At 39.1% G+C, this 27744-nt stretch overlaps 2 protein-coding genes and 1 long non-coding RNA gene across 3 annotated transcripts in view; 2 read left to right on the top strand and 1 right to left on the bottom strand.

Annotated features, from left to right (window-relative positions):
* Positions 1 to 27744, bottom strand: part of LOC141732863 (uncharacterized) — a 165732-nt gene that overhangs the window by 118026 nt on the left and 19962 nt on the right. The gene's annotated exons all lie outside the window — the stretch shown is intronic.
* Positions 4 to 11032, top strand: KRT23 (keratin 23). Its single transcript, XM_074562088.1, has 8 exons — positions 4 to 1171; positions 4828 to 4910; positions 6315 to 6471; positions 7585 to 7746; positions 7839 to 7964; positions 8715 to 8935; positions 9827 to 9858; positions 10516 to 11032. The coding sequence occupies exons 1-8, from the start codon at positions 755 to 757 to the stop codon at positions 10617 to 10619; spliced, it is 1302 nt and encodes a 433-aa protein (XP_074418189.1). The 5' UTR covers positions 4 to 754; the 3' UTR covers positions 10620 to 11032.
* On the top strand, positions 21227 to 26317 carry LOC141732728 (keratin, type I cytoskeletal 20-like). The gene is made up of 8 exons (XM_074562044.1): positions 21227 to 21649; positions 22191 to 22273; positions 22486 to 22642; positions 23928 to 24089; positions 24173 to 24298; positions 24451 to 24671; positions 25530 to 25570; positions 26220 to 26317. The coding sequence occupies exons 1-8, from the start codon at positions 21227 to 21229 to the stop codon at positions 26315 to 26317; spliced, it is 1311 nt and encodes a 436-aa protein (XP_074418145.1).

The following is a 27744-nucleotide window of genomic DNA, read 5'->3' as shown; positions in this document are numbered from 1 at the left end:
CTATTTCAACAAGACTATTGAAATATGACTGAACCTCAAATAATGAAAAAATCACCAGAAAAGATTGTTAAGTACCTAATTCTCATGTATTTCAACTGGAAATGGGCAGCTGAGGAGAATTGCTGGGCCTTACTCTGGACTGGAGTTTCAGCCCGATGACAGAGGCTGGATAACTTCATTAAACCTCACGTCTCACACAGGCTAAAGCTGTTCGGTACGTTAATGACAGCTCGACAGGACGTGCTGCGTTTCAGGATTCACAGACTGCTGTGAACTCTAAAGCCTGAGAATTACAACAGAAAGGATCTTGAGAGAGCCATCCCTGCCCCAGCTCTCCGTTTATTCTGTAATGGACGATACTCTTCCCTTATAAGCAGGAAAATGTAACACATTAACTACAGGGTTAGAAAAAAGTCTGAGGCAGAGCTGATCCTGTTCCACACCTACTGATTTTAGCCACACCTCGCTATTACAATATGAAAAGAAAAAGAAGAAAAAAACCAAAACAACCAAAAGGAAAGCAATCTGGTATGCGGCTGTGATTCCAAATAACAACAACAGTGTGTGCAGGCTCATAAATGCTTCGGAATTGACCAAGAGGAAGCACGTTTCATGATGACACAATCTTGTTGCTGTAGTCATTCATCGAAGGGAAACTCCCACAGGAAAAGGCATAAAGCTGCTTAGGGAAGGCTAAGAAGCTGCTCAGTGCTCGTCAGTCAAACATTGGGTTAGATTCACAACAGAGCTAAGCATGAGTACCAGCCAAGGCCCTTTTCAGCTTTTTTCTGGGTCCCTCCGGGTTAGTTCAGGGTGTGGTTTGGCCCAGCAAGGAACTTCTTACAGACCTTCAAGTGCAGATGGTGGTGCCAGCAGCACACAAACCTCCTTCTCCTCTGCCAGACCCCTCTGGCTGGCTACTGGAGGAGGGGCACCTTGGGGAGGCTTCGGCGAGCACCATGGGGAAAGCATCTTCCTGGGGGGGAATGAGAAACAGACTATGCAAAACCTGAATGACCGTTTGGCTGCCTACCTGGACAAGGTCCGCTCCTTAGAAGCAGCTAATGCTCAGCTGGAAAGCTGCATCCGAGAGTGGCACAAGACAAAGTCTCACGGAAAGAGGCATGACTTCAACCAATACGAGCAAAACGTCACTGACATGCAAAGACAGGTAAGTCAGAGCTGTAAGGGACTCTGTCATTCTATGCTCTTTTAAGGAATCTGGGTACTCACTTATGCTGATGGCATTCCTTTAAAGAAAGTTACATAAAACCTTTATATGTTTCTAACCATATGTTAGAAATACTAATGGAAGTGGTTACAGGACCTGGGCATAAACAAGGAGGAGAAAGGGCTACGAGAAAGAAAGGCTGGAAGGAGACAAGGGGGATTCTGCAAAGCCTGAGAGTTTGAAGAGATCTGTGTGCTGCCAAGTGTTCGTTTCTGTACATGAAACTGTGGTTTGGGTAACTATGTCTGGCAGAATTTGGTCTTTTTGACTGCACATGTATTCACGCAAATTACAAAGCAGGCAAACTGAAGAGGCTGCCTCCTTTCATGCATGCTCATGCTCTCTTTAGCCATACTCTTGCATTTCATTTCTTTGATTCCTGTGGTAGCAGACAATGAAACTCCAGGAGCTTTGGGTCCAATAAGCTTATGTAATCAGATGGAAAAATACTTCATTGTAATTAAGAAAATAGCAGTGACAAATTCCTTGTGGATGTTTTCACTATAATTAAAAGGAGAATTTCTGGTTCCTGCCAGTAGTTAATATTAACGTTCAACAATAACTCTTTCAATCTCCCAAACTCACGTGTCTTCAAATTTATGCATAATATTAATCTGTATTCATAATGAACATACTTAGCACTGTAACCATCTGTGTGACTAATCAGTGTAATTAACTTTACACAGCCATATGAGGCAAAACCTAAAGCTATTCCAAATGCGATGTTGTAGTTTTCCCTCCACTTTTTACCATATGATTACTTGGCATTCTCAAGACCCTGAGAAATTTTTTTTTCAAAAGGCCTGGAAATGGTATTTTCCCACATCTTTGCTGATGGAGGCCAGGGACTTGATCAAACTCCTGCTCGCTGGTAAATGTGTTGCCTCCAGGCAGAAGATGAGGCACTCCGACCACAGACAATGTGTAAGAGAGCCAGAATTGTCATCACCTATTTCTGTTTTAAGGATAAAGAAAGGTCATCCGTCTCCAGAACTATCACTCGAGCGCTTTTTTTTTAACTGATCCAGAGATAAAAACTTGCTCATCAAGAATATAAATGTGTTCGCATTGATTTGGAATTAATAAATCAGAAATATTTAGGAAGACAGTAAGACTAAAAGCACGATGCTGATTGGGGTAATGCCCTCATTTTTTAATAGGTTGTACCCAGAACACTTGTTTTTACCACTCACCACTTAACCAGCGATCACCGGCTACTGGCACCTGTGGGACTAGCGGCTGTCTCAGGCAGTGGGTGCTGAATGTGGTGCTCACACTGGGGAGGAAGGGCCATTAAAGGATTATTTACAGGCGACGATTCAGTGATTTAATCCAGAATTTTTACTTTCTCTATAAATTATTGCAATTAGCACCATAACTGCCAGTAAAATGAGTGAAAATATAGCATCTAATTATTAACCATAATTAAATCAATTAACCATGAATTAAAAAGGTGAAACTAATTTAGCGCCTAAAATGAAATTTAGAAAAAATGTAGGATCCTATATCCAATAACCCGGAAAGTCTGTGAGGTACTGGCTGTCTGAACTTGGACATGTATAACCATTTGGGTCCCACCTTTTGGACCACACTCTTTCCTGGACACTTGAATTCTGGATGACCGTGCCAGATGGAGCAGCAAGTTGCCTTGCTTCACCCTGACTCCATTCTAACCCAGACACAAAGTGAAATAGCACCAGTTCTTCAGGTAAATGTCTCATTCAAACATCTTGTACCGCTAAATAAGCAAAGTGACTTACAGAGCATTTGAGACAGGATCAACGCTGTTGGACAAAGGACACGACATGCTGAGGAAGAAGTCAGTGCAGGAAGCCGCCTTGAAAAAAAATCTGTTTTGAGAAGGAACTGGAGTGTATTTCGTATATAACAATATATGAGTTCTTAATTAAATTATCTGTAAGCTTGCGGATTGATCTTAGTGATGCACCCATATTCACGATGGATGTAGTGAAGAAATTTGTGTAACTAAACAGATAAATGTCCACATTTGAAATGCACTACTAACTGGCACAGCAATCAATATCCTACAGCAGGGGCAAAAGACTGACAACGGTACAACCTCCTTTGTTGTACTCTTTATTCTTTCAGATTGCACAGAAAGTTATAAAGCATTTATATAAATGTGTTGCTGTGTTGCATGATTATGAAGTGGCGCAAAGTTGGGTAACTCTTATGTTGCTTTCTCATTGCCTTACTACCTTCCATAGTAAAATTTACCATTCTCTAAGGACGGATTGAAGAATAGCCTCTTCTCTGACAACCAATTCCAGGCAGCAACACTTTTAGGGTATTGTTGTACTTCTTCAGCTGGCGTTGATCATGTCCCAGGGCAGTATTTGAGGTGTGCTGCTAATTGCCCAAGAACGTACAGTCTGCTAACAGATTAGTGAAAAACATTGCACAAGCAACTTCTTTTTTACTATGAGAGGTAAACTTTTGACACTTCAGGACAATTTTGTCATTTCCTTGTTTCTTTGTGATTCATTTAGGTGTGGGAAGTTTTACTTCAAGGTGCTGAGAGCTCTGTAAATGGCTAATGATTTCTGTACAGCCATAATGCACCTTGTTTTTTATTAAAGTGTTGAGTGAAGGCAGCTGTTGGAACTGCAACCATGCTTCTCTTTCCTCTTTGTTAGAAGAGGACACGATGGCCCACAATTATTAGTTCCTGCCGATTTTGTATGAGTTCCCACTTGTATTCTTTCAAAGATTTTGAATGGAATACTGAGCTTTTCATATTCAGATCTATAGTTCAAAGCTATTTCATGTTAACAGGGACTTACAAGTCTTTTCAGTGCGTGCTGAGTGCACTAAATGAATGATAAGGTGCACTTTCTCCTGCACCTTTTAGGGCAATTTTTAACATCCTAAAGCAAAATCAGAAACATGAACTAATCACTCCATGCTGCTGGATGATTCAGTACAGTTGTAAGTGCATAACTGAATGGACCATGACAATTAGATGCCAGTGTTATTCTCAAAATGACAATCCATGCAACTCTGGACTGAAGCACATAGCAGACTTGAGGGGTCCTGCTGATGAGTTGCTGCCACCATCATCATTACGCCTCTGCAGTACAACACTGATTCAGCAAGGTGTTTCTGCACGTGCTTGCTTCTTAGCATATGATTAATTTCAGCATTTTGATTGTACTCAGACACAGCTTAATGATCTTACTGAAATTTGCCCTAAAGATGACCAAGGCTGCTTTCCAGCAATGCTAAACAGAATCAAAATCAGGTCACAAAAATAGAGGAACACAGTGATTGTTATTCTGTAACATACCATGAAGTTTGTGTAATATTATTCATATCCTCTACCTGTCCAGGAATAAGGTGACTGCTTCGTATCCAGAAAAGTAAGACAAAGACAAAAGTAAGATTATGGACAAAAACTGCAGAAATATCTAAGTGAATCAGGAAACTAAGCTGCTTTTATTCATGTACTCTCCTTAGCATGGGATGTCTACTATTTAGATGCTTCCTACAAGCAGCAGGGAGTCTAAAACAGCACAGGTTATTCACCATCATCGTGTGGCAACACTGAGTCTCCTGTTGGATTCTCTGTTTTCCAGATTGAGGATAGCAAGATCACTAATGCCAGTATCCTTTTACAAATTGATAACGCTAACATGGCATCTGAAGACTTCAGGCTCAAGTAAGCTCTTCTTTAGTTTCCTGATTAAGTTTAAAAGATGATTAAGGAAAATATTGCTTTTTCTTGATAATCCAATATGAAACTGATTTTACTGAGGTTTTCTGGTGATACTTGACAAATAAAGCCAATGTAGAACAGAAAAAACCCCAAACCTTAAAAAGCATAAAAAGGATGTAAAAACCACAAATGATTGCTGAACAATTTTGAGTCACCCTGTTTGTGATACTTAGTTCAGGTCCTGAAGAGCAGGTTTTACAGCAGACACTTGATACTTGTGACAAAAGGCATTTGAAACTGTCATCTGGGAATACAAATTAAGCCTTTCTGCACGATGCTTCCCCAGTCCAGCCCAAATCTATTTCCTGTACGTATCATCTCTGCTGTCCAGCTCTGCAGGAAATACCCGTCCTTCAGTATCTTCTGCTTTGGAGTCTCATAAGTTTTGCCCCAGCAACTGGGCCAGGGCTTCCTTGGCTACCAGTACATGGTTTGGCTTTTCAGTACATTGTTGAAAGATAGTTCTCAGACCAACTAAAAAGCCAAAATGTTTGGACAGAAGGCTTCCAGGCAGATCTTTGCAAAGGAAAGGAATTTACATTTTCTGTAAGTTAGACTTCTTAGGAATCATGAAATTTGTCTTATTTTCAACAGATGATGATCAGCTATGAAAAAAATACCTCAGCTTTTGTGAATATTATAACAAACTTAGACTCTGAAGGCCTTACCTAGCCTTGCCTTTCTTTTTTTATCATTCAATAGCATCATAAAAGGGAAGCAGCAGAACTGCTTTCAGAGACTGGCATCACAGAATGAGTCTGATGGATTAAATGTAGAACCACCAATAGTGCCCACAAAAAATGAAGTAAAGGGAGAGATTCTGAGGAGCAAAAGTGGTTCATACGCCCAAGGGAAGAAATGGCAGTGTCGTTCTGACTTTGGCTCACTGCAGATGGCAAACTGCAAGAGGTTAGAGAGGAATGTTAATAACTGGCTTCCATGACATTTTCCCTGTTTTCTGAAGGACTGAAAAGTTATCATTTTGGAAAAACTACAGAAAGCACTGATTGTTGATACTGTTTTCAAAGCTTTCACAACCTGGTGAATATTAAAATGCAAAAGGCAAAATGAAAGAAAGAGCAATTATTTCATACCATATAGGAGGAGCTGTGAGGAAGAAAGAAGAAAAACAACAATGAAAATAATGAAACCTTATTTTTAAGACTATTCGAGAATATTCAAATAACATATTTTAGAAACAGAATTTGTTTCCTTGGTTTTTTGTTCTCTCTAGTTCTCTACATAGAGGTCTCAAGCAAGTCTACTTCTCTTTGATACTACTTATCCAAGAGGCTAGGAGCAGTTTGCTCTCAGCAAGCATGCTTTATCTTCTTTTTCCTGATAAAGGTACGAAGCAGAGAAGTCTCGCAGGCAGGGAGTGCAGCTTGATGTTGAGAACCTGCGTAAGGAGCTCGATGGCCTGACCATTATTACAACAGATCTGGAAATGGAAATTGAAGGCTTGAGAGAAGAGCACATCCTCAGGAGGAAAGACCATGAGGAGGTAGAAAAAGTTCCACCTGTAAAATCCTATCACACAAATCTTTGCTACCATGTAATTAACTTTGAGTAAGATCCACAATCTATAAATGGGATTGATGATTCAGAACCTAATCATATTTCTAAAGCAGCCAATGAGAGGCAGATGAGGCACAAAGTTTTTTTAATTCTTTTTTTTAATTTTACCAATTAAATTGGGATTTCAGAAAGGAAAACAAATTGCTGTATTTTCTCCCAGATTCTTTTCTAGTCACCTGCCAATCTGTCACACATAGCTAATAACGCCCTACATATTTGACAGAAATGTTCTCAGAAATACTTAAAAAGGAGAATAGAAATACAGGGGTTACACAGCAGTAGGTGAAGCTGTCTTTGGCTGATGCCCTTATAGCCAAGGATACGACTGAATGGCTCTAATAAAGCAGCTCTTGGAAGCAGCGCAACTAACAGAGCCATCAGTATGTCCAGTCCATGGGCGTTTTGGAGGCCGTGATGTCATACCCTGAAACGCTGCCTTGCCTGGGCGCTTTTGAAAATGGTACCTAGCACATAAGATTGTGCTACACCAAAAGGAATGTTACCATACCTGCTTGACTTGTCCTGTAATTATGTTGTTTACACAGTAATTATACGCTTTAATCCAATTATTCCTTTAACAATTACATAGAACTTTTACATTACTCTCCTGTAAACTTAGTTATAGTTCCATAAATATTAACATATAGGGTAAGAAAGATGAAATTACTGTTAGATTTTATTCAAAGGTTTTAGGTTCCTAATAGATAAATAAATACAAAATATCAGTGCTTCTTCATTAAGTATATATCTTCCAGAAACCTTATATGAAAAGATCTTCTCACATGTTTTTTATTCAGTTCTCTAGCACAGTTCTACCACAGAAGCAAATATAAGTCTCTGCTTTAAGTCATGTCATAGTATTATCCATATATAAATTTTCCAGATAGTGTTAACTGAATATGTATAACAATTACTCTACCATAATGAAAAAAATACCTTGGGTATTGTGAGAGGATGGAACTGAAGAAGACAAGACAGGAATGAAAACTTTCCACTTTCATAAACAAGTTTGCTTGTTTCCTCTGGCAATATTTGATAGGATATGGAAGCAAATCGCTCATCGCAAGACTTCAAAGTCAATGTAAAAGTAAATGCAGCACCTCCTGAAGACTTAGCCAAGATTCTAGCAGGAATAAGAGAAGATTATGAAGCCATAATTGAAAAGAATCGTCAAAGCCTGGACAGTTGGTACAAAGAACAGGTAACAGCTATTTTCTGCTCATGTCAAAGATCCCTGTTGCTGTACATGAACAGCCAGAATCAGTAAGCTTTTACCTTGCTTTTGCTCCCCAGAGCACAGCTATGTCTCTGGCAACAACCCCTAACCCCGAACTGATACAGCGCAATGAGAACGAGATCAAGGATCTAAGACGTACGTTACAGTCCCTGGACATCGAGCTGCAGGCACAGATGAGTAAGGTATCTATTGCAGACATCTCTGGCTGCTCTCTGCTACTTCCTATATCTCAGAAATTGTCATGGACCAATTCTTCATTTAAATCCATAGCCTAGCATAACTTTATTGTAGTTATTAAAGTATCAGTGAAATTGGAGTTGGGATTATGCTTCACTTTGCCAGCATATGCAAAAGAGATTCAGCAACCACCACCAAGAAGTGAAAAATGTATGTCTCTCCTTAGAATAAAATATGGGGAGACGAAAAAGAAGAGATGGGATAGCTGACTCCATGATCTAAAAAGAAAAAATGTCCAAGAAGACAGATAGTAACACAAAGTTCATATTTACAACTGCTATTATAATGTATGAAATATTTGAAGTGTGAAAAATGTTGGTGGGAAAACTTCAAAAATATCACTCAGCTCTTGTACAGGTTAAAGCTCACTTACCCGTGACTTGGAGACTTTAGAGCAATTCTGGACAGTAAATGCAGAACTGACAAAAGAGTCAACAGTTAGAGGAGCACAGCTTTGGAACAGAAAGAATATGGCAAGGATAAATTACCCAGGTTTTACCTCTCATTATGCACACACGACACAGCTTCATGACTCTGCTGTCTTCACATGAATAGTCATGCAAATGCATAAGTGTTTAAATTACCACAGTCTTAATTTTGTAATCTTTTAGCCAGGGACTAAATTTGCTGGCATTTCTGCATTATATCTATGACATAAATAATAATCATAGTATTGGTATTATCTGCTCTGTCAGAAACACATGCTGGAAGACACCTTGGCTGACACTCGGAATTACTATGCTGTTGCACTTCAAAACATGCAGCACATCATCTCCAAATGTGAGGAAGAGCTAAGCCAGGTTCGTCATGACATTAAGCAGCAAAATAACCAATACAAGGTTCTTCTTGGGATCAAAACCCGCCTGGAGAAGGAAATTTCCACTTACCGCCTGCTGCTGGAAGGGAATGTTGACGGGTAAGGCAAAGCCGCCCTGACTGGAATAGATGAGAAGAGAGTTCTCATATTCGGGTTATTTATTGTTTGTTTGTTTATGCTTAATCAAAGCTTGTGAGTTCCATACTACATCAAGGGTTGGTATTTTAATGTGATGGATCATAATAAAAAGCTTGAGCCACTTAGCACACAGAGAAACTTGTACCCATGTAATTTGGATTATCAAAATTAATTTAACTTTTTATTAAAAAAAAAAAAAACAAAACCACATTCCCACAGCATGCCTATCTCAGCATAGGAAAAAATGCTAATTTCAGTAAAATTCATAGTCATTTCCTATCTTCAAAACAAGTTCTAGATCAAAAAGAAGCCTGGAAACAAGTTTAGATCTCTTTTGGTCAGCCACCTGCAGTTACCAATCCCAGCACACAAAATCTGGACAGTGTACCCCTCTGCTGATGGGCTGTTTGGTTTCCCCACCTCTGCCTCGTCTGAAATCTCTGCCCTCAGAAACCTTTGGGCTTCTATTAATTATTCTCTCATCTTATATACAGAGGATGTCTTATTTATACAAAGTCAGAAAAAGGAAGATTAGGAGCCTTTATAACTGAAAATCTCAGGGAGGCAGGACAGTAGGGCACCAAGCCTGGGGTATCTGTCAGAAGCCAAAACGAGATCAACTTGAGAACTCAGAACATACGAGAAACGATGCCACTGTCCACAGTACAGGCAGTAATGAATGGACACAGGAACAGCTCCAGGTGAGAGCAGCCGTGCCTAAGACTACTGAATATTTTTTTTTAATCTCTTCTCATAGTCCTATGAGGTCTCCTTAGAATCAGTGAGAAGGGAATGAATAATTTATTGAAATCAGTATAATCATTTTTTTTCTTTGTTTTATTTTCTTTACAGGATAGCAAGAAAATCTGAATCAATAGCTAAAGGTAAAAGTCCCTTATTTTCTTCTCTATAGTGACTCTTAATCATTGTCATTTCCACTAAAATTTTACTCAGAATAATTTCAACCTTACATGAATGAACTACGAGTTAATTCTCATGTAGGCCATATTTGAGAATAATTTCAGTGATTCCTCAGTCTCGTGAAGGGCTGCACTTCAGAGCACCTTCTGCTGTGTCTGTGCCCTCGTGGACTGTCTTCAGACTGACCTCTGCTAGTCAAACCCCTTGTCCAAAGCTCAGACTCAAGACTGAAGCTTTCCTGGTGTCTGAGGAGGCACACAGACTCCATTTGGTGACTAAAAGAGGGTTAGGGCTTGAGAGCAAACAGAAAATCTGCATGTCTGGAAACTCGTATTCTGGCATGAGCGTGACCTGCAGACATTTAGGCTGATCTGCTCTGAAGTTTGATTTGCATTGGCTGGGATGTAGCTGTGTGATTCATTTGCCCTGACCTGGACAAGACTCAGGGTGACTCTGGCAGTACATTTCACAAAGAGCAATCATAAGTATTCACTTAAAGGGAAACATGTAAAGATAAATCAGTTGAGGAGTAGCTGGTAAATTACTGTAAATTAAGCTTTCCCTGCATCATCTTGTCTCAGCATTGCTTCTTTTCTAATTAACTTTTCTTTTTCTTTCAGAACGTGCTGGGCAGACCAATCGGAAGATAAAAGCAATCGTCCACGACAGCGTGAATGGGCAGGTGGTATCCTCCACCATCAATGAGATCCACCAGCAAGCATGAAGTCAAAGTTCTGCTAACTCCTGCTTTCCTGGCAGGCCAAGCCCTTTCTCTGCAACTCCATGCTGTATGTTGGTCTCCCTGTGTGTAAAATAGGGATACTATAGTGAACTCTCTCCTGAAATGATTTGCAGCCTAATCATGAAAAGTGCCATACAGAGCTAGGTATAGCCAATATTGTCAGTTTAAAGAGCTTTTAGTCATCAAAACCGAAGAAAAGCTATTCAATGAAAATGACTGGCTGAGCTGGTAATATATGTATTATGCACGTCTCACTGGGGCATGAATCTCCATCTGTGATTCATTTATTGCTCTGCAAATTAACTATACTTTAAAGTGAATAATCTCTCAACTTTTCTCCTGGTCTTATGTCTCTCATCATATACCTCACTGCAGCCAATAAATTCTTTTCCATTACTTGGTCTTGTTGTTGGAATTTCCAATTTTGTTTTTTCCTATACATGCACCAGCCCAAAGCGGCAGTGTCACTGACATAGGTCAAGACTGCAAAAGCCTCATTTTTTCAGAAGGTATAAAACCGGAAGGATGCAAAAAAGAAGAAAAGAGGTGACACAAGTTATAGATCACACTTATATAAGCAAAACTATTAGACTTCCCTATATACAACTTTTCAATGTCATCATTTAAAACAGCATTAGTAGTAGGATTGTTATAAAGTACACTTTACTAAAATAATCACCCTAGAAGCATGTCTTTATCCTTCAGCATTAGAGAAATTTTCTTTAACTGTCTTTACACACTTCCCTTCAAAGATTATAAATACTTTTCCAGACACTCTCATTCTTTCTCAGTGACCCATTTAATTCAAAATACCATTTCAGTTATTTGCTTTCATATTAATGCTCATTGGTTTTGTTGACGGGTTCTGTAATCAGGATGAGCTGGTAGATGCAACGCGTAAGAATGTAAGGGGAGAGGCCCAATTTCTTTAGCCAAATCCAAGCTTCATCCCCTCTCTCACATCAGCCTAACTATCGATTCAGCAGGAGACCCTCACAGAAATAGGAAAATTTCCAGTGATGTGCAAAGCTAAAAACTGAGCAAGAAAAAGAGAAACATTATTAGGGCTGTTTAGACGAGGAAGACTGTAAAGCAGGATGAAGAGAGGCAAAATGGAGCATAATGAGTGTCTGCAGGGATTTGCATTCCAAAGTCAACGTCTGCATATAAAACAGTGTGTTCAGGGCAGTCTCATATTCATGAGCGAAATTGTCATTGTACTCTTTCCTACCTACTCAGAAGGGACTTTCATAAAGGATTCCTGTTACCTGCTTTGCTTTGAAACAAGGCTCACAAAAGAAAGTGAAAATTTCAAAGAAAATGCAAATTTAAAATAAACAAAGTCCATCTCTATGATACAATGTTTTCGTACTGGCATGTTAGGACCAGTTCACGATTCCCCTTTGCCCCCCCCAACTCTCCACCCTTGTTGCACAAAGAGATCCCAAAAGCATTGAATGGATTACCTAATGGTTTCTTTAAATTGGGTAAAACTTGTAATACAGGATTAGTAACTCTTGACTAATTAGCAATGTCCTTCCTTATGGCTTACCAGATCCAACAAGCCAGACCTGGTGTTTGTAGCATCTGGACAAAATGTGCCTAGGTTTTCTCGAACAATTTTCTGTGTCATTTAAAGCTAGATTCATTTATCAAATCTACAGAACATAACCATGTTGCTATGATACAAATAATTGTAAAAACTTCTAAGTAGCCCCTAATTTCTAAATCAAAGGAAAATATCTATGCTTTGCACTAGGTTTTGATTGTGCTAAACTACAAGGAAACAAGAAGGAAAAACAAATAATTGAAGCGCTTTACAGAACACGCCTGTCCTTATTTCACATTCTTGAGCAATGCATTGGCTTTACTCCCGTCCTGGTGTCCCCTCATGCAGAGGTGAGAGATGCACTCCCTGCGTTCCTCTATTCCGCTGGGTTCTGGTCCAAATGAAATGGTACTGGCTGAGACGCAGCGGAATTCCCATTCCACTCCACCGCTCTGATGATTTTAACCCTCTGTTACTACTGTGTTGTTGCATTCTGTAATGGTGACGCCAGTACAGCCACAACGCTGACCTCATCCTTCACCCCAGTCACTAACATCATCACACACCGGTGACTCTAACACATCCATTCAAGTTGCTGTCTTTTAATAAGTAACCCAAAACAATTAGTCCTTAAACATATAAATGTCCACTACACTACATTCTATTCTGTAAATGAAAGCAAGTATTCTGTGGCAAAAATTGCTTATTTCTGGAGAATTCTTCATGGATTTAGAATGCTATGTATAACTGCAGATTTCCTTTTTGTTGAACAGCTTATGATACTGTGTCACCGGCCACATGTTACTCTATATCTAGTAGTTGTTGATTCTTTCTGAATTCGTGTCCTAGTAGAAAAGCTATGCATTTCTAAATGTATTTAGGGTAGGTTTGCACCCTAAGTAATAAATAATGATACCAAAATTTACCACTTGCATGCACTGTTAACATTATATTCTCACAACACGCCAAGAGATGAAGTTAGGGAGATAATGAATGGGGGTAGTATTATCATTCCCATTTTATTGCTTGAGAAATTGGAAAAAGAGATGACACAACTTGCTCAAGGCTGCAAAGAAAGTCACTGATAGCGGCTAAATTAGAATTCATCACTTCACAGCTTCTACTTAGCCCAGCTGTTAGATAATACAACTTCCGCGAAGAGCCATTCTCTAGTTACAGCAATCCTTGCTGTATCTGATCGCGCTGAAGAGAGAATTTGATTGATTCATTTCAAGTATGCACCGCTGGTCAAGACCCTGCACATATCCCTGCACGTATTTTGATGTTGTTCTTCAATTTACACGTGCCAATAGCCCTATTAAAATTAGTGCTGTACAGAACACTATGCCTGGGTGTCTTTGGGGATTCTGTAGTATTTGGGAAACTTTAAAAGAGAGATGGCGTATGTGCTTCTTCCTCTGCCTGTTTCTCTTAGATCAGTGTCTTGAAGGAAAGGAAATCTTCAGGAGTGTGATTCTGTATTGCTTGAAAAATCATTTTATTAATTCCTTATATTAAACTGGATTGAACTCTGCTAGCTGGTATTTATTCTGCTTCTGTATTAAATATACACAGAAGTGCTGTTTCAACATCAAAGAAGTGACCAACCCAGGCCCAAAGAAACTGCAATTTTAAAAATTTGAAGTATCATAAAAAATAGCACACTCAAAGTTAATATATTCCATTTCCCATAAATGGAACAGGATAGCAAAAAACTATCAGTGGGAGATAATGTCATTTCTAAGCCTAAGTGAATGATGTAACAATACTTTTGCAAACGAACAAGACACAGGAACTCACAGTCTATAAAAGGAGGCTGAAACCATCAGCATTCCCAAATCACTTCTTGCAGTTTCACCTGCCATTTAAGGAAGTCCTGCACTAAATAATCCTCCAACGTGATTTCTAACAGACTTGAATGCACTCCAGAATGCGTATGACTCATAGCTCATTTCACTTGTAGAAATGTTAAAACTTATTAAGGTATATTACAATATGCAGCTTTGGTAAGTGAATTGTTGATCCTCTGGAAGAAGTTTGCGATGAGGTAATGCAGTCATGGTTTGCGCTATTAATCACACATTCTTTCTGGTGATGTGGTCACACATTGGCAGGTTTCTTCCTTATTTATGAACAAGACATTTCTGTAGAAAGCAAAATTTTTGCTTTCTGCCTGCCTTGTTAATACAGATGCAAAATTAATGAAGACATTTCAGAAAGAGAAGAAAAGATAACCTAGCATTTATAACACTGCTATAAACACTGTTTGCATGCTATTATTGAAGCAGAGAGAATAGGTAGAAGAGCCGGTAAAACATTTCACAATGTCCACACCCTGACCTATAAAGGTTTCTAAAGTTTTGCTGGGAGATGCCTGTTCCTGTGCATGAATCATTTTGAGAAGGGAAGGATCTATAAACAGGGGAGCAAGGAAAGAATAACGCTTGAGCCGCCTGTGCCCCCCGTCCTCCCCATGTCCTGAATTATACAGCAAAAGCATCTTAATTATTGACTCTACATGTACATTTGGCTTTGTGAAATCACAAGTAATTTTTTAGTATGTGCTGCTACCTCATAATTCCTTCCTCAGTAAAATTTTTCATTTCTTTTCAAGTTGTATTCTATGATGTTTCTAATTGTATGACTATACTGAAATGACCCACTTGAACCACACATCTAGGGGTTGGCATAAAAGAATTGTATGTAAAAATATCACATTAAACATAAGCATCAATATATATTACAGTTTGGGCTGCCTGTGTAATAGAACTCATAGTACTAGACATGACCTAATGGTGAAACAGGTGCATGGCTGCTTCTTCTGGACATATTCATTTGCCTTTTGAAAAACTGAATATGCATCAGAAGCTTAAAGGCATAAAATCATAACATCAGCTGTGGTAAAGCCACTTGCAATAACTGTCTAGACTTCAGGGGTAAATTTTTTTGCTTTCCAACTTCCTAAGGACAAGTTGCGTTAATTCGATAGGCTGTTATTAGGCTCTATAGAAAGCAACAAAGATGAGGAATACAATTTGAGAAAAATGTATTTCAATTTAGAGGAATGATTATTTGGAGCAGGCAGGGAAAAGGAGAAACAAACAAGCTGAAGTAGCTGACAATCTATACAGTACTTCTTTAGAATAGAAGGTAATAGTCTGCTACTTTTAGAGAAAAAGTACCAGCTTTGTCTCAGCACTACACCCCTGAATCATACACACAAGAAATTAAAGCATAAAATGCATAAACCAAATATACTGGAAGCAACTCTTGCCAGCGTAATTTCAAAGAAGGAAATATGTAATGTTGCTGCAAGTAGACAGAAATTGTGATTTTAAAGTTACCAGTGCAGGAAAACACCCACTTTTTCATTCCTTATTAGTGAGACAGATTATCAGTTTTTAGAAGCCATTTCAGTGCCCAGGCTGTTTCTTAGTTAAGTCTCTCTTAAGTTTCTTAGTTAACAGTCTCAAGCCAGTTACCAGGACATCTTGTGAATGGACGTGTTCCCCTGGAAAGAACAGTGCTACTATCCAAAAAGAAACATAAAAACAAAACCAAAGAAACCTTTTCTTTACTGTCTAGAGTTTATTGCTGTCTAAAAATTAAGACACTCAAGCATCAGTCATAAAGAAAGGGGCATCATTCGAAGGGATAATGAACATTCCTGTCCTCAAAAATTCAGCCTTCAAGATTTAGAAAGACAGATAATACTTGTTGCCATTGCTTACAAACTCCCTGCTATACACAGCACAAAACTCTTGTAATTACAGCTTGTGGCTGTGAAGATAAATAACTTTAAACATTCGGCCACAAGGGTTATGCAAAAAATTTTTCTTCTGGATGTAGGACCAGAAAAGTAGGTAGTATGTTAAATTTTGTTAGGCAGTATGTGAATTTCATTAACCACGTTCAGGTTCCAGCATGGATTCTCCCATTGTAGCAAATAATAGGTAGATTTGTAGGTGTAACTCTTAAGAAGGCATGTGGTGGCCTCTAGTGACAAACAGGTATATAGACATTGTCTCCTGTTCCAAATGGGATGCAAATGGGACTGTGTGAGCCAGCACTGCCACAGGAACCGCTCCTCTTGCTATCTGTGCCTCCTCCGAGACTTGCAAGGCCAGTGAACAACTTTAACTGGAAATTTCTGTGGAAGAATTTGTGTAATGGACATTCCTCAAAGCCCACAGCCTTCTCAAGGGGCGTACTGAGATGCAGTTTCAGCTTGTTTTCATTTTTTTTTTCTTTTTTTTTTTTGTTTGGATACCTGCTTGCCTGACACAGATCCTGAAGCTGGGAGAGTGTTTCAGGTTCCTTCTCTTTACAAAACAAGCAACCCGTAGTTGCTTCTGGTTATACAGATACTGGGAGAGGGGATGCCACGGGGCACTAGATGCACTGAAAGGAGGATTTACCAGAGTGGTCCCCAAACAAACAGCTGCAGCCACGCAACTGCCCAGGCAACTCCTGAGAGATGAGTGCAATTATACCCTCAAAAAAATTATGTTTTTCTCTTGGTTTGGGGTTCCAAAGGGTGATACAAGTCAGGTCCCTGAAACCACAAGGATTTTTTTATTTTTTAAAGCTACCAAAAAAAATCTACAGAAAAGTGACTACATGCAATGCAGTGTTGGTACATATCTTTTATGGCGTATTATCAGTATGGCCATATATTTGCACAGGGCCATGAAAAATGTATTTGCTTACCGAATCATATAAATGTGTAACGTTTTCTCATGGATACTGAACTATTCCAGCATTATGGAACTGAGAAAACCAGTAAGCTGAAATTTTCTCCAGCTTACTGGTTTTCTCATTCCAATGACACCTCAGTTGCACGTAATTTTTAGCAGGGAAAAAGATCTGCCTGGTAGTCTTTTAGATTATATTAGACCTGATATTAACGATACTTTTAGGGAAGAAAAAAGAGAAGGTTCATTTGTATGGCCTGGAGCTGTTATTGTTGGCACTGAAATCTGATTCTATTCGAGGAGAGCAGCTGAGACAGGAACGGCAGCTCCTGACTTTCATTTTCAGCTTGTGGTTGGGGAAAGATGTAACCAACACATTGTCTTATGCACCACTCCAAGATCTGGAACACAGCTTTAAGTATCACACTATTTAAAGTATTTTTAAAAATTTACATCTCTGGTCAAAAGCTCAAAGCAGAAAGAAATAAGGTGTAGTGATTTGATGATTAAGGTATTTTCATTGGACAAAAGATAAAAAGGAGAAGGAAATGAGGAAAAAATATCTATGTGAGGAAGACAGTGTAAGATCTTGTGCTGCAAATGCTCACGGCTTAAGTGAATCCAGTGGAGTTACTGACATTATTTGGACCTTTCTCTCATCCGATCACATTCAGCAAAACACAAAACATCTTGCTTTACTCTTTGGAGAAAGCAGGCTTCAAGGGTGCAGAATTTGCATTAACAAATGGTGCAAAGATAGTTTGTTTTCAGCGTGGAGAATTGTCCTAAGTACTTTTTTTTCACTCGTTCAGAAAAATCTTAATTTAGAATCTGCTATTGGCTCCCATCTACATTAAAAATTGGCTCTCGTTTTCCCCTTAGAGCTCATCTCAACTGTTCCCTTGGTTGTAAACCAGTTGTATGGCATAAATCTGGAATTAAATTCTCTCACAAGTAGTTTAAGAAGAGAAGGAGGGGAATTTCTCAGACACACAAATACTGAATACTGGAATATGGCTAGAATATTGAACAAGGAATTCCCCCTCCCTGAATGCATTTTGGACAGTAGAAGTCCTTTCAGGACTTTATTCTAAGAGATCTTTCAGATTCAAATCCTTATGACACAAAACCCAAACTGAGATCAGCAATGTAGTTACAGGGACTAATAAACGGGCATTGGATTTCACTCCTAGAATGGACTGTCACTAAAACTGAACTAAAGTCTTTTCTTTATTTAAATCTTTAAGCCAGCCAAAAGAAAAGCATATGTTCCACCTAAAGGCAGCATAAATGCAGAACTAAAGCTGGGTGTGTCTTTTTTCCTTGAACTCTCAAGACTGGTTACCCATGACTGGCTAGTAAAGGTGAGTAATACTAAATGGCATGCACATGTTATCATACCCCTGCATGACTTATCTTCATTGCTCTCTAGTATACATTGAACGTCTGTCACACAGGTGAGATTTCTTCATAAAAAAAAAAAATTATTAGTGTTGCTATGAATGTTTTATTATGATTACACATAGACCAGTCCGACCGAGCACGTCACTGAAAGGAAGTGTTACGCACGAATCCACGGACCGTCCTCCAGAGAGTATTCGCAATGGAGCTTGGAGTTGGAAACTGAACTAAAACATCAGCGAAGTGTTAACAGCATTTCTTTAACACTGAACAAAACTGCAGATAATATATTTTTAGATTCCTCAACATCTATTTAGATAATTTACTGTTACAACCAATAAAATATAAAAATAATTAAAAAATAGTAAGGCAGCCCATATTCTTCCAGATAATATCTGGTCATAGTTCAAGAGGTACTGGAGGCTGATGAGCACTCCCAGCTGACAGCTGAACAGCTTTGGAGACGTGAGATACAACCAGCCACTTGCCCTTTGGCCAGTCTCGGGGCCTTGTCTTTGTTTCATTTACTGGTAGAGATATAGCCTGTGGTGTTCACTTGCAGTTTCCAGTGGTTTATACCACCATTCAAGATATAGTCCATTAAAAAAAACCCTGTATTCAACTAAAAAGTAGGAGCAAAACCCACCTCTGTTATGAACAATACCTATCCTGATCTTAGTAAATATTCTTGCAAATATTCCAGCTTATTTTTTGGAAGAAAAGCACATGCAAAATGATAAGATCAGAGAATTTGTCAGTAAACAATTTGGAGAAGAAAAGAAGAAGAATGCTAAGAAAATTCAGCCCAATGTCTTTTCATTTTAGATCTGCATGATGCTATTGCTCTGTGCTTCCAATTGCATAGGCCTTGAGCACTTTTGCTTAATAGTCAAGAGGATTCTGGAAGGAAAATAATTGTTGAAGGTTCAGCTTGACCTAAAGTAGCAGAGCCTGAACACAAAGCAAATGTCTCACCTAATCCTGATGCCCACTTTAATTCAGATCACTGTATAAGCTGAAGTTAGACAGAAGTTTAGAAAATTTTATGTATCAGTGAATTTTATTTCTCTATCAATCTGAAATGTATTTTTATATTATTCTTACATTACTAAATAGTATCCAGCTTCTGTAAGTTTCAAACACCAGACATTGAAATATATAGCCAAGAAATGTAAGTGTAGCAGGACCTCTTGCTGTATTCCTCTTACAGCTTTAAAGGTGTAAGCTCTGCCCTTCTACCATGATCAATTCTTACTCAGTCTGAATATTTTTAATGAACAAAAGACAACCCACCTTGATTACTAGTGTACTTTGGTTTCAACTCTCATAAATGCTTTTCATTATCAGTTACACCCAAAAAAGTTCAAGGTCCAAAGACAATTCATAGCATCCTCCTGCAAAAAAGTTCCGCCCTGAACGCTGATCACTTTGCTGTGGAAGATGCATATTTTCAGAATAGCTAATTATGACAGTTTAACTCTTTGCCTTGATCCAATACTGTTTAGACTAATCTGTAGCACAGTAACTTAAAAGACTTAGCAGTACTGATTCCCTGCCATCCCAGGTTAGGTGTTCTCAGAAACCTGAAGATTCTTCCAATACAGAGTTACTGCCTCCAAAGCTTATTGTCTCACCAGTCTCCTGGCCCTGAGGTTGAAGATCAGTACGTACACCAGCTGCTTTTGCTAATACAAGCAATATGTGTTAATTGTTCTACCTGACCAGCTGTACATTAATAATACACTAAAGTACTGTCAGTGCAATGCCCCAAGGAACTACACCTACGTACTGTCCCAGAGCACACCTGCCACACGCTTTCCTGCTGCACTAAGCCCCCCAGCAACCACTTTCTTCCCTTGATTTCCATTTTATCTCTGCATGGTCTGTATCACTCGTATTACACCATAGTCCATTTAGGAACCTCAGGAACTAAGTAGGATTGTTGGGTTTCTTCATGTGCTGAAAAAAGGCAGCTGATTTCCTGTTAATGAACGTAGCGCCCGGGTTTGTGACAGAACATTAGCTGGTAGTCTCTTTGTCTAAAATATTGACCAGGCAGGAGGGATACTGGTTTTGCTTTAACTTCAGCCACACGGGAGGGCTGGAAGATGGTTATGCTGAAAGCTTGATCTCAGCACCTCCCGTCCCTCTATGGACCTCAGAATCCCGCATGTGAAATAAAGTGGGCAATGAAGATTTACAGTAGTCTTGATTCTATTACTTTATTTATGGATAAAGCAATACCCTCTCTGATTAATTTCAACTGTATTGAAAGCTAGTTCAACTTGTATCGGTTGTCTAACACTAAATGAATGTATATTCAACGCAAGCTAGCTACAACAACTACCATATAAATATTGTTTTGTGCTTACTATAAAATGAAATAACACAGTAGTTACAGATGCCTCCTTTCTAATAATTTATACACTGTTCTAGACTGTCCTGAGGCCCAGAGTATTGCTTACTCAACAGAAATATATACTTGATTGCAAATATAAATATTTTAGGTCTCTTGTCACATATCGTCAACTCTCATTTTAATTTCATACACTGGGTATGGGGGTTAGAATCTACTTGTTTGTTCAAAAGGACTATAGAGATTATGGCTGCAGGTATACTGTGATAAATGATTTAACAGTTTATTTGTGTTTTATCTCTTATTCAAAATAGTAACAAAGCAAGCCAAACTACCTGGGGAGCTTTTCTCAAAAACAGATGAACAGATGAAAACCCTTTACATTATACAGAGTGGGGGGGCAATATGCGGTGTGCTATTTGTGCTGACACCAGTTACATTATGTGTCAACAGAGGTGGGGTTTATAACTATTGAGTTTCCTCTTCGAAACACAGTATAAAGGTTTAAAGAGCACACGCTGCTCTTCACTTCAGCTGCTCTCTACCTGCACTGATTTAGCTGCTTCACTTTAGAAGACGAAGAAGAGAAATGGCGTTCTCTACCCGAAGCATTCAGTGGGGTACAAGCACCCGCATCCAACCTACTGCCCCCAGCATCAGTGGGTTAAGCTCCAGGAAAATAGCCACCCAAAAGATCCAGGCGCCCAGTGTCTACGGGGGAGCAGGGGGCTATGGCACCCGCATCTCTACCAGCTCCGGCTATGGGCAAGGCTTCGGTGGGAACTTCCAGCTTAATATTACTGGTAACGATGTGCTGCTCGCTGGCAATGAAAAATCAACTATGCAAAATCTAAATGACCGTTTGGCATCGTACCTGGAGAAGGTGCGTTCTCTAGAAAAGGCAAACTCGCTGATCGAAAAGCAGATCAAGGAGTGGTACGAGAGCAACACCATAGACATAAGGCAAGACTATAGCTCATACTTTAAAACAATTGAGGATCTCCAAAATAAGGTAAGATATCATACAGCCACCTATAAATATACAAATTGCAATTATCAGGGAGATAGATAATAATCTATTGTAGAAAATGTACTTTTCCAAATTGCAATTATCTCAGCTAAGAAAAATAAATGCTTTATTTTGATCAGAAATAAATTACTGACAGATTTTATGTAATTTGTAATACTAGATATATGTCAGCAGACATGAGTAATCTCATACATGAAAAATCTTTGAATCAAAACTAATTAATTCTATTCTACTTCCTTAAATGGCTCCCCTCTTACTTGTCACCGGTTCTATTTCCCATCCCTTAAAAGCAGATCCCTTCCAAAGAGCAGTTATATACCTATTTTATGACAGGATAATTTGCCTTTTGGAAAACCCTAATTCTTCCTATGCACTTCTAAAGGGAACTTAACTTAAACCTAGATGACAAATAGACAGCTAAAGTTAAGCAAGATGAAGCCCACACGTGGTATTAATTTCCAGAAATGGATCAAGTGTGCATTTATGTGCAAAGATTCATTGCTTTTCCACCATTCCTTTTTAGGTTGCTGCTGCACAGTTGGAAAATGCAAGGCTTGTCCTGCAGATTGACAATGCCAAACTGGCTGCTGATGATTTTAGACTGAAGTAAGTTCCATGATGGTTTCATAAATTCTCTTTCATGCTCCTCTTACTCATGAAAGTTTCTAGTTATTAGTAACAAAGCTGATAAGTAAATGTTTTCTAACGTAAAGTTTAATAAAAAGAAAAATTTCACAACTAACGCTGCAGTAGTTACCGATTCTAACATTTACATGAAACAGTTGCATTTTCATGACAAAACAAGCCTTATTTTACAGGTATGAGAATGAATACCTGCTCAGGCAAAGTGTCGACAGTGACACTAACGGACTGCTCCGGGTTCGTGATGACTTGACTTTGACAAAATCTGATTTGGAGTCTCAGATTGAAAGTATGAATGAAGAACTGGCTTTTCTAAAGAAGAACCACGAGGAGGTGAGGGCAGCCAAACACTGCCAGGGAGAGATTTTTTTTTAAGCAGCACACATAAACTCAGCCTCACTAGGAAAAATGAAATCTTCATGGTTAAACTAAAAGAATATTACACTTACAGTGGGATCCAGCTCCAGATTAGCATATCAAAATTTAGGTACCTACTTTAGGTATTTAGGTACATACACAATCTATGAGAATGTGCCTATGGTTCTATCATAATCAACTGAGAGACAGTCAATAAAACACACACAGGCTGGAGAGTGGTTCAGCTCACTGCAGAGCAATCACCTACTGGCTGCTCAGCTGGGACACGCTCTGCTCTCTACCGGTTTTAATAGGAGCTCTGGCTCATGCAGAGATACCGACGAGTTACATACGTGTACTCGGCATGTCCTAGGAGTCTAAACTCAAGCCGAACCTCGCCCTTAGCATTACAGTTACAGTTTCAAAGACCTGCAAAGGTAAGAATGTTGCACAACCATTGCTTATTTCCCCTTTGCAAGTAAAGACACAAACTGAAATCCTAAATTCAAGATGCCTGTTAACAAAATCTCAGTTATGGCATACGCCCAAGCTTTCCTCTTACAATCAACTTCAAAAGTGTAAATTCCTTGTCACATTGCAGAAAATACATTCTTTGAGCACAATATTAGAAAAATCCAACCTAGAAAAATAGCCAACCTAGCCATGCACTTAGAACCGTGCTGTGCAGGACTGAAGCACTTGTGTCGTTTGTGGAAGCAGTATAACCATGTGTGGCACTAACTGACATCCAGGGCATCGGGCAGCAAAGGCTGAACAGCTCCAGAAACCATGGAGTGAAGGTTTTCTTTAAGAATAATCTGTGGTTTAGGATCGCTACCCCACAAAAGCATACAAATGGCAATCATGACTTCTACGCTTATTCCATAGATCCGGTCCTGAGGAAATAATCTTTTTATATGTTTATCTATGATATAGAATTTATTGCTACAAAGTAAGTAAAATGTTCTAACATGAGGTACACTAAACAGCATTTGCAAGGTGATTAAGTTATCTTGCCCTGAGGTGCTATTTAAGAATTACTTCTATGTCTGTAGATTTTGAATTTGCTTCCAGTATTCAGGATCGAAAGTTCCCTGTAGCTGGTGGGGACCTTTCACGGCCAGGTTGGACGGGGCTTTGAGCAACCTGGTCTGGTGGGAGGTCTCCCTACGCAGGGCAGGGGCGTTGGAACTAGATGATCTTTAAGGTCCCTTCCAACCCAACCCAATCTGTGATGCTGATACAACCCTCATTGCCATAGGACGTTGACCGACTGCGCAAACAGGTGGGCGGCTCAGTTAATGTAGAGGTGGATGCTGCTCCAAGTATTGATCTTGCGACTATTATGGAAAACATGAGGAAGCAATATGAAGAAATGGCAGAAAAGAACCGTCAAGAAGCCAAAGAACAATTTGAAAAGCAGGTAAGGTCGATTACTTAAACATCAGCAAGAACCTCAGTCATGTCTCCTTGCAGTTTACAGCCCCTCCATTTTTTGCATTTCAGACAGCAGAACTGAACCAGGAAGTGGCAATCAACGTTGAGCAGCTGCAGGTCCAAAGGAAAGAGATCACTGACCGGAGACAGATCTTCCAGGGTCTGGAGCTTGAATTACAGTCCCACCTTAACATGGTAAATAACAGAGTGCTTGAAATAAGGACTATTTTAGTAGACAGTCACATGGATAAATAAAGAAAGTGAGAGGCTTTTCAATCAAAATGCTATCTTAACACAAAAATGAATCCTCTTGAATAATACATCTCTGTTCTTTTCATTGGCTGTAGAAAAAGTCTTTAGAAGACAGTTTGGCTGAAACTGAAGCACATTACAATTATCAGCTAAGCCAAATCCAGGAAACAGTTGCCAATTTAGAGGCTCAACTGAGGCAACTCCGAGTTGAAATGGAGGGTCAGAATAATGAGTACTGTCTGTTGCTGGATATCAAGACTCGCTTGGAAATGGAGATTGCCACGTACCGACGTCTGCTGGAAGGAGAGGACAGTGGGTGAGGAAATACACACACTTTGCTTGTCGGTTTAGCATATTCACGGAAGGTAAAAACGTAAACTCTGCCAGTTTCCAACTGGTTGGGGGAGTCTGTTGCTCAGTTCGCAACTGTAGAGTCAGAGCAGGCTGCGGTTCCTGCTGGGTTTCAGAGGCTGCTGTGGAAGTCCGTTGAGTTTGTCTCAGCCTCCGCATAGGTATATCCTGTTACTCTTTGCGAGCTGAGCAGCTAGATAGATATGCACACACCATAAGCACCAGTAATTCCATTTTGGATCGACTGATCCGTAACTGTAATGACTGCAGCTTCTGCAGGCCCGGACTAACCCAGACTACATTTTTTTTGACCTGGTTTAGAGCCTGCAGCACCTCAGCACACTAGAGCAGGCACTCAGCAAAAGCATACTGCCCTTCTCTTGCAGTCCAGGGCAAGTTTTGCAGCCTGCACTGGATTATGTTCTGCTCTACCTGTGTCACTAGTAGCCAAGCTACTTAAAAATTTGAAGAGATGCAAGCGAGCTGGCACTAAACGTTGAGATAGTCCAGTGTCCCATATTCTGTAGTGAAAAGAGCAGAGATCTATGAAAGTGGGGCAAGAAGACAGTGGTATTTCCCCCCAAGAACTATCTGCATGAGCCGAAGTCATAGCATTGCAGAAACAAGTTGGCAGATTAATTTCTCCTATAGCTCATGCTTAGCAAATCTTACTTTAACAGAGGAAATTCATTCAAACACATGGTTAAAAGTTTTGATGAAAGGACATCAGCTGTCTTGATTAAAGGTAGTGGAAATGTACAAGGATTTTTCTTCAATGTTAGGCACCATATATTTATATTTTTTTAATTTATAATTTGAACAGACATTTCCAATTGGAGGAATCTGCAGCAGAGCTTGAAAAAGGTATGTCACTCTAACTTCCTTATTTTTTGACGGCTGCCTGTTGAAACGTTGTGGAACTAAGTAGCCTGACATAAAGCAACACAGTTTCAGAGCAAATAACCAACCAGTGGAATCTTACATCAAGAAAGCAATCAACTGTATGAACAGACAACCTATAGTGATCATACAAAGCCTGGGTTTATGTGTGTAATTCAGGTGTCCAAAGAAATACCACAGACTCCTCAAAGAGCCAAGAGAACAACAGAGATTTATTGAATTACCCTCTGGAGGACTTCAGAAGCATCTGCTTCTCTCTGCTCCCTACACAGGGAGACCAGGCTCCTGAATAAAATACCTAGTTTAATAGCAAAAATATCCATTTCAGTGTAAGACTATTCCTAGGTTTTAGGTCTACAAGTTTGTGCTAAACTGAAGCAAAAATATCAGGAGGGATAAAGAGGTATTCAACATAATGTCCACCATAGTATTATGGGTAACATATAGGATTTTCAAAGGAAGAGAAACCACATCCTGTATACCCAGTAACTGCGCACTGAAAATATGCCTTTATCTATTTCCTCATTTGTGGAATTGCTGCTAGCACTACAGTAATGTTATTCTGTCAATATACATTGAATTTACTTAATTCACTGTTCAATTTCATTAGCAGAATCAAGTAAAGTTAAGAAGATCAAGACAATTGTTGAAGAGGTGATTGATGGCAAGGTTGTCTCCTCTGAGATCAAGGAGATTGAAGAGAAGCTGTAAATGGCAGCAGCAGAGAGGAGACGGCTCCGAGCTTCCTGCAGCTGAGGCCAGAATTAGAAGATTAAACTTTGTAAAGAATCCAGTCTTCTTCCTAAAACCCAGAAGGGTTGAAAAATGCCACACTATCAAATCTCAATCAATCTTTGTCTTTTCTTTTCTTTTTTTTGGGGGGGGAGGTAATTAATAAAAATCAGTAAGTTACAAAGTACAAGATTTTGGGTTTACGTACATAGTGACTAAATACCTTGATTAAAAAACAACCAAGCAGCCTGTTATAAATGTAGAATTGTTTCTAAGACAGATAAAAATGGAAGCTTTAGTTTTTACTTACATCAGTCTTAAAATTACATTTAAGAACTTTTTCAGTAAAAATTGGAAACTCAAATGACTTATGGCATGAATTTACTATAGCTTTTAAAATAATTTAAATTAAATTTAGAAAAATACTTCAGCACTGCTTAGTGCTGAAGTTTCAAAGCACTAAGCTAGTGAAAGTCACTGGATGAAGGCACGGGACACAGTTACCCATGTGCTTAACAAGCCCTTGATGGTAGTGGGCTCTTCTGAAAGCCCTAGGAGTGTTTCTTCATTTCTTCAGACCGTTCACGACAACAGCTGGTGCCTTAAGTCTTCCCACACTTTCAACATATTAATAAGAGTTTTCAGAAGAGAGCTTCTATTTCTGAAACCTTGATGGACACCTTATCAAAACTTTATGAGAAAGAATTTAAGATACAGATGATACACTTGCTATCTAATATGTTAATGTAATTGCAATTCAATGTTTAGCAATCTATTTTTTCTCTTACGTACTAGCACATTCAGAGTAGATTTGGTTTTAAAAACAAATTAAAATGTTGATTTAGTGCACCTTTTCTGAACTTCAACTACCATTCAAATGTAATGAAGCTTCACTTCAGTAAAAAATTATCTTCAAATAAACAAGAAGTGTCCGTTTTCATTTAATAATTAATTAAAATGTAAAGTTTAAGAAGCTTGTTTATTTTATTTTCACTCTGTGAATGTTTATATCACCAGGGACTACAGCAAGCAAAGATATTTTATCAATAAGAATATTTTGCCCTGCAGTTCAGAAATAAAGACCACCGTTTCTGTGAAACCTTTCTCTACCGATAACCGCACGTACCCTTTCCCACACCCAGATCTCCAGTCCAAGGAGTCTACATTTTCCTCTTGACAACATAAACACAAAACTCTCTTCCTTTTGAAGTCTCACCCGTCCAATGCGTTATTTACTTTACATAAACAGCTGCCAAACAAAATAATCCTTTGCTTTCACAATCATGAGTCACTGATACCAGGCTATCAATTCATTTCTCCATAAATGCTTTACTGAAACCTTTGATCTACTGCTCATAACACATTTCTGCCCAAAAAAGCACCCCTGCTCCTGGCTGTAGATAAAT

Source organism: Larus michahellis, chromosome 18, assembly GCF_964199755.1.
Source record: "Larus michahellis chromosome 18, bLarMic1.1, whole genome shotgun sequence".
NCBI lineage: Eukaryota > Metazoa > Chordata > Aves > Charadriiformes > Laridae > Larus > Larus michahellis.
Note: the sequence above shows the minus strand (reverse complement) of the source record. Positions and strands in the feature narration are given on the sequence as shown.